Genomic DNA, 12296 nt, shown 5'->3' on the forward strand with positions numbered 1-12296 from the left:
GTCATCTCTCTCCGTGTCCTTTTCCACACAGGAAAGCCAATGTGGTCTTAGAAGCTCGGCAAGTGGCCATGAAGATCTTTGAGGACTACACGGTGTCTTGGTACTGGATTATCATGTAAGAGGGGGCGTCTCTGTGGGGTGTCGGTTGGGGGAGGGAGCGTCTCGGTTGGGGGAGGGGGCGTCTCGGTTGGGGGAGGGGGCGTCTCGGTTGGGGGAGGGGGCGTCTCGGCTGGGGGAGGGGGCGTCTCGGTGGGGGAGGGTGCGTCTCGATGATGGGAAGGGCGCGTTTCGGTGGGGGTCGTCTCAGTGGGGGAGGGTGCATCTCGGTGGGGGAGGGTGCGTCTCGATGATGGGAAGGGTGCGTTTCGGTGGGGGGCGTCTCGGGTGGGTTGTCTCGGTGAGAGAGGGCGCGTCTCGGTGGGGGAGGGTGCATATCGGTGGGGGATGATGCATCTCGGTGTGGCGCCTCGGTGAGAGAAGGTGCATCTCGGTGGGGTGCGTCTTGTGGGGAAGGGGGCGTCCCTGTGGGGAGGGAGCGTCTTGGTGGGGAGGGAGCATCTCGGTGGGTGAGGGCTCGTCTCGGTGGGGACGGAGTGTCTCGTAACGAGGGTGGGGCACCGGAGAAGACCTGTTGGTTGGAGATCTTGGGTCTTTGCCGGACACTAACGTGGCCGTTCTCCCCGCGCAGAGGACTGCTGATCGCCATGGTGGTGAGCCTGGTGTTCGTGGTGCTGCTGCGGTTCCTGGCCGGTATTATGGTCTGGGTGATTATCGTGCTGCTGATCGCGGTGATGGGTTACGGTGAGTGGGGGGGGGGGGGGGGGGGCGTGGTGCTCGGGCTCTGAGCTGCCTTTCCGAGTGTCCGTGGGATCCCACGTTTTTAACACCGAGCTGTGATCTCCTCCCTTCCCCCCCACCCCCTAGTGTCGTAGCCTCACAGGATCCCACTACATAGACCAGTCTCTGAGCTCCATGAGTGTTACAACCTCACAAGATCCCACTTCAAAGACTAGGCCAGAACATAGTGACTACGTAACCCCTGCAGTGCCAGACCCCAGGCACCCAAAGGGTTTTCAATCACATTTGGGGATATAATATAGGCAATTAATAATAATAATAATAATAATTATTATTATTATTATTATTATTATTATTATTTGATTGCCGGTAGAGGGGGATCGGTTTCCCATTTCCTCCTCTGTCGCCCTCAGGAATATTTCACTGCTACATGGAATACGCCCGTCTGAAGGACGCGGCCGGGGCAGATGTCACCCTGAAGGATATCGGCTTCCAGACGGACTTCCGAGTGTATCTGCACCTCCGTCAGACCTGGCTGGCATTCAGTAAGCGACTGGCGTATACTGCCGTCCGCAGTGTGTGAGGGGGAGGCTGGCACTGCCGCTGCCCGCGCTGTACCTGCGCTGTGTATACATGGCATGGTGTAGTAGTGTGTGTGAGGGGGGGCTGGCACTGCCGCTGCCCGCGCTGTACCTGTGCTGTGTATACATGGCATGGTGTAGTAGTGTGTGAGGGGGAGGCTGGCACTGCCCGCGCTGTACCTGTGCTGTGTATACATGGCATGGTGTAGTAGTGTGTGTGAGGGGGAGGCTGGCACTGCCGCTGCCCGCGCTGTACCTGTGCTGTGTATACATTGCATGGTGTAGTAGTGTGTGTGAGGGGGAGGCTGGCACTGCCGCTGCCCGCGCTGTACCTGTGCTGTGTATATATGGCATGGTGTAGTAGTGTGTGTGAGGGGGAGGCTGGCACTGCCGCTGCCCGCGCTGTACCTGTGCTGTGTATGCATGGCATGGTGTAGTAGTGTGTGTGAGGGGGAGGCTGGCACTGCCGCTGCCCGCGCTGTACCTGTGCTGTGTATACATGGCATGGTGTAGTAGTGTGTGAGGGGGGAGGCTGGCACTGCCGCTGCCCGCGCTGTACCTGTGCTGTGTATACATGGCATGGTGTAGTAGTGTGTGTGAGGGGGAGGCTGGCACTGCCGCTGCCCGCGCTGTACCTGTGCTGTGTATACATGTCATGGTGTAGTAGTGTGTGTGTGAGGGGGAGGCTGGCACTGCCGCTGCCCGCGCTGTACCTGTGCTGTGTATACATGGCATGGTGTAGTAGTAGTGTGTGTGAGGGGGAGGCTGGCACTGCCGCTGCCCGCGCTGTACCTGTGCTGTGTATACATGGCATGGTGTAGTAGTGTGTGTGTGAGGGGGAGGCTGGCACTGCCGCTGCCCGCGCTGTACCTGTGCTGTGTATACATGGCATGGTGTAGTAGTGTGTGAGTGAGGGGGAGGCTGGCACTGCCGCTGCCCGCGCTGTACCTGTGCTGTGTATACATGGCATGGTGTAGTAGTGTGTGTGTGGGGGAGGCTGGCACTACCGCTGCCCGCGCTGTACCTGTGCTGTGTATACATGGCATGGTGTAGTAGTGTGTGTGAGGGGGAGGCTGGCACTGCCGCTGCCCGCGCTGTACCTGTGCTGTGTATATATGGCATGGTGTAGTAGTGTGTGTGAGGGGGAGGCTGGCACTGCCGCTGCCCACGCTGTACCTGCGCTGTGTATACATGGCATGGTGTAGTAGTGTGTGTGAGGGGGTGGCTGGCACTGCCGCTGTCCGCGCTGTACCTGTGCTGTGTATACATGGCATGGTGTAGTATAGTAGTGTGTGAGAGGGGGAGGCTGGCACTGCCGCTGCCCGCGCTGTACCTGTGCTGTGTATACATGGCATGGTGTAGTAGTGTGTGTGAGGGGGGGGGGGGGGAGGCTGGCACTGTCGCTGCCCGCGCTGTACCTGTGCTGTGTATACATGTCATGGTGTAGTAGTGTGTGTGAGGGGGAGGCTGGCACTGCCTCTGCCCGCGCTGTACCTGTGCTGTGTATACATGGCATGGTGTAGTAGTGTGTGTGTGTGAGGGGGAGGCTGGCACTGCCGCTGCCCGCGTTGTACCTGTGCTGTGTATACATGGCATGGTGTAGTAGTGTGTGTGTGAGGGGGAGGCTGGCACTGCCGCTGCCCGCGCTGTACCTGTGCTGTGTATACATGGCATGGTGTAGTAGTGTGTGTGTGAGGGGGAGGCTGGCACTGCCGCTGCCCGCGCTGTACCTGTGCTGTGTATACATGGCATGGTGTAGTAGTGTGTGTGTGTGAGGGGGAGGCTGGCACTGCCGCTGCCCGCGCTGTACCTGTGCTGTGTATGCATGGCATGGTGTAGTAGTGTGTGTGAGGGGGAGGCTGGCACTGCCGCTGCCCACGCTGTACCTGTGCTGTGTATACATGGCATGGTGTAGTGTGTGTGAGGGGGAGGCTGACACTGCCGCTGCCCGCGCTGTACCTGTGCTGTGTATACATGTTATGGTGTAATGTGTGGGTGGAAGGCTGGCACTGCCACTGCCTGCACTGTGTATACATGGCATGGTGTGTGTGTGTGTAGGCTGGCACTGCCGCTGCCTGCGATGTACCTGTGCTGTGTATAAATGTTGTGTGTGTGTGTGTTTGGGGGAGGCTGGCACTGCACCTGCACATGCTGTGTGTGTGTGTGTGTGTGTGTGTGTTTGGGGGAGGCTGGCAGAGCACATGCTGTGTGTGTTTGGGAGAGGCTGGCACTGCCCATGCTGTGTGTTTGGGGGAAGCTGGCACTGCCCATGCTGTGTGTGTTTGGGGGAGGCTGGCATTGCCCATGCTGTGTGTTTAGGGGAAGGTGGCACTGCCCATGCTTTGTGTGTGTGGCTGTGTGTTTGGGAGAGGCTGGCACTGCCCATGCTGTGTGTGTTTGGGGGAGGCTGGCACCGCCCGCTCACCTTCTCCCCTTGCTCTCCGCAGTGATCATTCTCTGCATCATGGAAGTCATCATTATCCTGCTGCTCATCTTCCTGAGGAAGAGGATCATGATCGCCATTGCACTGATTAAGGAAGCGAGCAGGTAACACCAGGGACGGGCCCACGCTGTGCGCGCCGCATGAGAACACGTCACATGTAACCTCAATGTGTTCATCCTAGCCATTCATAAAAAAGAAACCCCTCACATACACACCTATCCTAATAACACCAATACGACACTGACTAAGATCCTATATACTATACCCTGTAACCTACATGTGTCCCTGATAGAGAGCGGTCCATATGACCATGCAGTAGACCAGCCGGTCACGAGTATTATGTCCATACATTCAAATGGTAAAGATCATAAAGCAACACCTCCAAATTATAGATGAAAAGAACACTAGCTGGACCGATCTGCCCAACAGGTCAACGTATCAATAACAGAAAACCAAACTAAATTTACCCAGGCAGGTTCAAGTAGGAAACACAGTCCACGTGGTCGGGGAGGTCTGCTTCAGAAAGTAGAGTCCGTTAGGGAAGACGCAGGTAAAAAAAAAGTCTGTAACCGTCACCATGATGGAGGAGATTCCGTGCAGACATCTCCGGAGATGGAGAGGACGTCAAACCTGACCCGATGCACGTTTCGCCTTTCGCCACGCCTTCGTCCCATGGACTTGAGTAACGGCTACGGGCACCAATCTGATCACCACGTGATCTGCTGCGTTCTCTGCCAAAGTCACAGGGCGCTCCGGTGGAAAGCCGTAGAATACAAACACAGCGCTCAATCCACTTTTCCTCGTGGTTATATACAGTACATGCGTGTAAAGTTACAAAAACATGGGGAAACACACAAGTGAACCTCATGTAGTAATTCACCCGCATTCACTGAAGAAGGGATTTCTACACATCACCCCCTGTGATTCCTAAGGACACTCTGTCTATAGCAAATGCAGATGGTTAAGATCGTGTGTGTGTGTGTGTGTATTGTACGCACGTGACACTCCCTTTCCTCTCTCCTCAGGGCAGTCGGATACGTGATGTCCTCCATGGTTTTTCCGCTCTTCACCTTCCTGCTTGTGTGTCTCTGTATCGCCTACTGGGCCATCACCTCTGTGTATCCTCTCCAAGTGCTCCGGCCTCCAACGCGCCCACTCCTTGTACACTGACCTCGGGGACACGCCCACTCCTTGTACACTCAACTCGGGGATGCGCCCACTCCTTGTACACTGACCTCGGGGACACGCCCACTCCTTGTACACTGACCTCGGGGACACGCCCACTCCTTGTACACTCAACTCGGGGACGCGCCCACTCCTTGTACACTGACCTCGGGGACACGCCCACTCCTTGTACACTGACCTCGGGGACACGCCCACTCCTTGTACACTGACCTCGGGGATACGCCCACTCCTTGTACACTGACCTCGGGGACACGCCCACTCCTTGTACACTGACCTCGGGGACACGCCCACTCCTTGTACACTGACCTCTGGGACACGCCTACTCCTTGTACACTGATCTCGGGGACACGCCCACTCCTTGTACACTGACCTCAGGGACACGCCCACTCATTGTACACTGACCTCGGGGACACGCCCACTCCTTGTACACTGACCTCGGGGACACGCCCACTCCTTGTACACTGACCTCGGGGATACGCCCACTCCTTGTACACTGACCTCGGGGACACGCCCACTCCTTGTACACTGACCTCGGGGACGCGCCCACTCCTTGCACACTGACCTCGGGGACGCGCCCACTCACCTCGGGGGACGCGCGCCCACTCGCTGTACACTCACCTCGGGGGACGCGCGCCCACTCGCTGTACACTCGCCTCAGGGGACGCGCCCGCTCGTTGTACACTCACCTCGGGGACGCGCGTCCACTCACCTCGGGGGACGCGCGCCCGCTCGTTGTACACTCACCTCGGGGGACGCACGCCCGCTCGTTGTACACTCACCTCGGGGGACGCACGCCCGCTCGTTGTACACTCACCTCGGGGGACGCGCGCCCGCTCGTTGTACACTCACCTCGGGGGACGCGCGCCCGCTCGTTGTACACTCACCTCGGGGGACGCGCGCCCGCTCGTTGTACACTCACCTCGGGGGACGCGCGCCCGCTCGTTGTACACTCACCTCGGGGGACGCGCGCCCACTCGCTGTACACTCACCTCGGGGGACGCGCGCCCGCTCATTGTACACTCACCTCGGGGGACGCACGCCCACTCGTTGTACACTCACCTCGGGGACATATACCTCCTAATGAGTGTTGCTGAACCCTTAACCCTTCCGCCGCAGCTTCCTCTCCACCTCTAGCGGGGCCGTTTATAAAGTGTTTAACGACACGCAGTGCGATTTCGCGGGCAAGACCTGCAACCCAGAGGTGAGTCCCTGGGCAGCCATCTTTAAATAACCCGCGATGTGCCACGGTGTTTACATTGAATACCGGGCAGTTATCTCTAATGCGGGCTACAAATTCCGACTCTGGCCGTGAAGGGGTTACACACAATTTGTTGCGAGATCAGGAACGCAAAGTTTAACCCATTCACTGCCACCAGGGTAAGCAGTGCATTGTGAATCAACGACTATCGGTGTGTGTGTGTATTAGTGTATCACTGTGTGTGTGTGTAATGGTATGTGAATGTGTGTATTAGTGTATCACTGTGTGTGTGTGTAATGGTATGTGAATGTGTGTATTAGTGTATCACTGTGTGTGTGTGTGTGTAATGGTATGTTGGTGTGTGTGTGTGGTTTGCGTGTGTAATGGTATGTTGGTGTGTGTGTGTGGTTTGCGTGTGTAATGGTATGTTAATGTGTGTATTAGTGTATCACTGTGTGTGGTGTGTGTAATGGTATGTTAGTGTGTATTAGTGTATCACTGTGTGTGTGTGTGGTGTGTGTAATGGTATGTTAATGTGTGTATCACTGTGTGTGGTGTGTAATGGTATGTTAATGTGTGTATTAGTGTATCACTGTGTGTGTGTGGTGTGCGTAATGGTATGTTAATGTGTGTATTAGTGTATCACTGTGTGTGTGGTGTGTGTAATGGTATGTTAATGTGTTTATTAGTGTATCACTGTGTGTGTGTGTGGTGTGTGTAATGGTATGTTAATGTGTTTATTAGTGTATCACTGTGTGTGTGTGTGTGTGGTGTGTGTAATGGTATGTTAATGTGTTTATTAGTGTATCACTGTGTGTGTGTGTGTAATGGTATGTTAATGTGTTTATTAGTGTATCACTGTGTGTGTGTGTGTGGTGTGTGTAATGGTATGTTAATGTGTTTATTAGTGTATCACTGTGTGTGTGTGTGTGGTGTGTGTAATGGTATGTTAATGTGTTTATTAGTGTATCACTGTGTGTGTGTGTGTAATGGTATGTTAATGTGTTTATTAGTGTATCACTGTGTGTGTGTGTGTGGTGTGTGTGGTGTGTGTAATGGTATGTTAATGTGTTTATTAGTGTATCACTGTGTGTGTGTGTGTAATGGTATGTTAATGTGTTTATTAGTGTATCACTGTGTGTGTGTGTGTGGTGTGTGTAATGGTATGTTAATGTGTTTATTAGTGTATCACTGTGTGTGTGTGTGTGGTGTGTGTAATGGTATGTTAATGTGTTTATTAGTGTATCACTGTGTGTGTGTGTGTGTGTGTGTGTGTGTAATGGTATGTTAATGTGTTTATTAGTGTATCACTGTGTGTGTGTGTGTGTGTGTGTGTGTGTGTTGTGTGTGTAATGGTATGTTAATGTGTTTATTAGTGTATCACTGTGTGTGTGTGTGTGTGTGTAATGGTATGTTAATGTGTTTATTAGTGTATCACTGTGTGTGTGTGTGTGTGTGTGTGTGTGTGTGTGTGTGTGTAATGGTATGTTAATGTGTGTGTATTTCAATCCAACATTATCTGCACCTCCCACCCTTGGCCCCGGGTCCCGTCTTTTCAGTACATGACCATTCGTGGTGCCGTGCAGGACAACCGAGCGTTGTATTGCCCCCTGGTGCATAGGCCGTCTGGACACGGGGGTGATTTTGTATCTCGGTTGTTGGATGTGGTCACTCCCGTTATTACTGGAGTTCCCTCGCTCTGTGGTGCTGAAGAACCTCAACATGTGGGTTGATGACCCAGACAAAGCGGCGACAAGGGATCTTTTTGGTACTGTGGGATCCATGGGATCTAGCCAATATGTGCATGGCCCGTCACCAGGGTTACCACCTTTTCTGAAGCCCAACCCGGAGGAAGAAAAAAAAACTGCCGCGGTTGACTATTGGCGCCGTTTTCCCGGTATCTGTCCTCTGCAACTATTCTCTATGTGGCTGCGCGGGTTCACATGGTGCCGTGTTGCCATGCCAACGGGACGCAGCGTGACTGCGCACTGCGTCAAGTTGCCATGGCAACGGGGCACCTAGGCGTCGCGTGAAAGCGCTACACGGCGTGCCGTCACATAGCGTCTCAGCCATGGCAGCGGTCACGTTGCGTTCCTGTTGCCACCCGGATGTTTACTAGGTAAACCCGTAGCCTGGAGATAAGAGGCCAAAACCCGTAGTCTCCAGGTTTAAAACCAGGAGTGGTGGCAACCCTGCCCGACACACGAGCACAGTCATACACTTGATTTGATCTTTGAGCAGGGGGTATCGGCTGGGGAGGTAACGTTTTCTTCCCTTCTATGGACAGATCAGAGTGATCCAGGCCCAGATTGAAGGCGCCCCACCATTTCTTAAATGGAGTGCTGGGACCAAGACAGCTTGGGTATGGCCTAGGAGGCTGCTTGAGCCCATCAGATTTAGGGCTGGTCTTGGGGCCCATTTCTCCCCATTTTCTCCGGACGCCAACGTCTGCGTCCGTCGAAGTTCAACTTGACTCTCCATGCATCCACGGATGAAGTGACCAGTCTTTGGAGAATGTCTACTCGCAAATCCATAAGTGCGCTGTGGTATTCTCGCCACCTCTGGGACCTGCTGTAGGCTCTATGAAGGAAAGCGCATCAATGGTTGAGTTCCTGTCAGGATATTGATCGAACAGCCTTGACGGTATGTCAACAGGCGTATAAGCGTGCAGTCGTCAAGGCCAAGAAAGCTTAAGTCGCCCTCCGCGAGGAATCATTCAGCGGACCTCTCCAGAATGGTGAGCAGTCTGGTTTATTGATTCTGCTCCTCCATCCTGGTTTGTTCAACAGAGGAGCGATGTAAATTTAATTTGATTCTACGATGAGATCACCTGCATCCGTGCCGCTATTTGTCCCTTGATGGACCCCATGATCCGCCTCGCCCTGCAGGTAAAGCTTGTCTTGGAAGAGCTCAGCATCATCTCAATCCAGGATTTCCTCTCCGTCACGGCTGCGGTGAACTGGACTACTTGTGACTTGGATCCCTGTACATTATGGTTCCAGAAAGAGACCATTGATGAAGTTGCTCCGTGGTTGGTGGAGATCATGAACAGATCCCTCTCGGCACGGGTGGTGCCGGTGTTCCTCGAAAAAGATGCTGGTTCTGACCTGTCGAAGGAAGTGGGTCAAGATGTTTATGTTCTCGCCAGCTATCGTCCAATCTCCAACCTTCCCGTCGTATGGAAAGTGTTGGAGAGGGTAGTTTTCACCCAGCTGGAAGGTTGTCTGGAAATCTTCGATCCCACGCAGTCTGGATTTTGAGCCGGTCATGGAACAGAGTCGGTCCTGGTCTGGCTGGTGGTGGCGGCCTTCAACACGATTGATTATGGGGTGCTGCTGCATCGCTTGAGGGTATCCTTGGAACCGCACTACAATGGGTTGCCTCGTTTCTACAGGGCCATACCCAGCAGGTGGCTATGGGGTCCCATGTGTTACCGGTAGGGCCTGTCTCCTTTGGGGTCCATCAAGGGTTGGTGCTATCACCACTCCTGTTGAACGTATATGTAAAACCGCTGGGCCAAATCATCCGTAAGCATGGCCTGGAGTGCCACCAGTATGCTGATGACACACTATGTTTCTATGCAGGGCAGCACAGGACGGCTGTAGTTACATTGACGACGTCTCTAGACGAGGTAGCGGCATGGATGGAGATGAATTGGCTGAAGCACAACCCTGACGAGATGGAACGAATGGTTTTTATAGGTTCGGCAAGACGCCCGAGTATGGGACAGGGGTTTGTGAGCTACTACCTCTACTCAATGGTGTACAGCCACTGCCCATGTCCCAGGTTCGAAACTTCTGCATCGTCTTTGACCAGAGTCTCAACGTACGAGCACAAGTGGCCCCAGTTTTTAAGGCTGGGTTTTTCTATCTGAGGCTCTTTCGGAGTTGGCGCCTACTCCCCTCGTCTATGAACCTTGAGTCACAGGTCTAGATGTTGACGCGGTTGGACTCCGGGAATGCCTCATATGCTGCTGTGCCTGTTGCAGAGGCTTCAGCTTGTGCTGAACACTGCCGCTCGGATGCTGAGACATTTGCTTCTCGCTTTCAGCACATGACTCCCATCTTACTTGACCTACACTGGCTTCCAGTGGTCTTCCGGGTTCGGTTCAAATTGGCCTTTAAAACCTTTGCAAGGTCAAGGGATACTGGCTATGATCTCCGGTCCTCAGAAGGGTTCTGCACCTTACACCGGGTGAGCAGCCTTCTCGCGGGGAGCTTCAGAGGTCTGGAACCCGCTTCCGCCAGAGCTCCGGTGAATACCAACCATACCACTGTTTTGGGCCCGGAGTAAGCCGTACCTCTTCCTACTGGCTTTCCCTGTCTTAACAAAATGTAATTGCGTAGAGTTTTAGTTTGTAGAGTGTTGCGGTGCTCCCTTAAGTGAATACATGATGTTGATGTAGAACTGTGTGTGTATATATAATGGTGTTGGTGTGTGTGCGTCTGTATCACTGTGTTGGTGTGTGTGTGTATCAGTGCTAATGTGTGTTTCGCTGTGTTAATGTGTGTGTGCATCTGTATCAGTGTTAGTGTGTTTATAAAGGTATCACTGTGTGTGTATGTGTATCGCTTGTGTGTGTGTGTGTGTGTATAAAGGTATCACTGTGGTAGTGTGTGTGTATCGCTGTGTTAATGTGTGTGTGTGCGCATCTGTATCACAATAGATGAACACAATCAGCTGTTACCTCCGCGTCTTTATTTGTTACCGTTTAACTCTGTTCCGCCCGTTGTCCGTCCAGACGTTTAACACCACCAACATCACCCGCCTGTGCCCCGACGCCCGCTGCCAGTTTGCGTTCTACGGCGGCGAGACCTATTACCACAAGTACCTGATCGTCTTCCAAGTGTACAACGCCTTCATGTTCCTGTGGCTGGCCAACTTTGTCATCGCCCTGGGACAGGTGACGCTGGCCGGCGCCTTCGCCTCCTATTACTGGGCCTTCAAGAAACCCGACGACATGCCGGCGTTCCCCATCTTCTCCTCCCTGGGCCGAGCGCTGAGGTGAGAGCCAACGTCCAGCGTTCCCGAGGCGGGGACGTGTGTAATGGGTTAAAGGGGCAGTCCCAGGTAGGGGCAAAGTGACCTAATGACAGGGACGTGTGTAATGGGTTAAAGGGTCAGTCCCACGTAGGGGCAAAGGGACCTAATGACAGGGACGTGTGTAATATTAAAGGGTCAGTCCCACGTAGGGGCAAAGGGACCTAATGACAGGGACGTGTGTAATGGGTTAAAGGGTCAGTCCCACGTAGGGGCAAAGTGACCTAATGACAGGGACGTGTTTAATTCCTCTGCTCTGTCTGTCCAGGTATCACACGGGGTCTCTTGCATTTGGATCTCTTATTCTCGCTATCGTGCAGCTGATCAGAGTCATGTTGGAGTATCTGGACCATAAGCTAAAAGGTGTGACACACAGGAGGGAGCTATGGGACATGGAGTCTGTCCCTCCCACCGCAGGGTGACACAGACAGGAGGGAGCTATGGGACACGGAGTCTGTCCCTCCCCCCGCAGGGTGACACAGTGACACAGACAGGAGGGAGCTATGGTACATGGAGTCTGTCCCTCCCCCCGCAGGGTGACACAGTGACACAGACAGGAGGGAGCTATGGGACATGGAGTCTGTCCCTCCCCACGCAGGGTGACACCGTGACACAGACAGGAGGGAGCTATGGGACATGGAGTCTGTCCCTCCCCCGCAGGGTGACACAGTGACACAGACAGGAGGGAGCTATGGGACATGGAGTCTGTCCCTCCCCCCGCAGGGTGACACGGTGACACAGACAGGAGGGAGCTATGGGACATGGAGTCTGTCCCTCCCCCCGCAGGGTGACACAGTGACACAGACAGGAGGGAGCTATGGGACATGGAGTCTGTCCCTCCCACCGCAGGGTGACACAGTGACACAGACAGGAGGGAGCTATGGGACATGGAGTCTGTCCCTCCCCCCGCAGGGTGACACAGTGACACAGACAGGAGGGAGCTATGGGACATGGAGTCTGTCCCTCCCCCTGCAGGGTGACACAGTGACACAGACAGGAGGGAGCTATGGGACATGGTCTGTCCCTCCCCCCGCAGGGTGACACGGTGACA

The 12296-nt window shown here is 54.2% G+C and overlaps 1 protein-coding gene across 4 annotated transcripts in view; it reads left to right on the plus strand.

Annotated features, from left to right (window-relative positions):
• SLC44A2 (solute carrier family 44 member 2 (CTL2 blood group)) overlaps positions 1-12296 on the plus strand; it is a 62697-nt gene that overhangs the window by 33179 nt on the left and 17222 nt on the right. For all 4 annotated transcript variants that reach the window (XM_075577452.1, XM_075577454.1, XM_075577455.1 and 1 more), the window contains exons 9-16: positions 32-115; positions 689-801; positions 1212-1343; positions 3827-3926; positions 4848-4940; positions 6124-6208; positions 10947-11209; positions 11514-11608. In XM_075577452.1, the coding sequence (XP_075433567.1) occupies positions 32-115; positions 689-801; positions 1212-1343; positions 3827-3926; positions 4848-4940; positions 6124-6208; positions 10947-11209; positions 11514-11608 (965 nt within the window). The remainder of the gene's footprint in view (positions 1-31; positions 116-688; positions 802-1211; positions 1344-3826; positions 3927-4847; positions 4941-6123; positions 6209-10946; positions 11210-11513; positions 11609-12296) is intronic.

Source organism: Ascaphus truei, chromosome 20, assembly GCF_040206685.1.
Source record: "Ascaphus truei isolate aAscTru1 chromosome 20, aAscTru1.hap1, whole genome shotgun sequence".
In the NCBI taxonomy this organism is placed as follows: domain Eukaryota; kingdom Metazoa; phylum Chordata; class Amphibia; order Anura; family Ascaphidae; genus Ascaphus; species Ascaphus truei.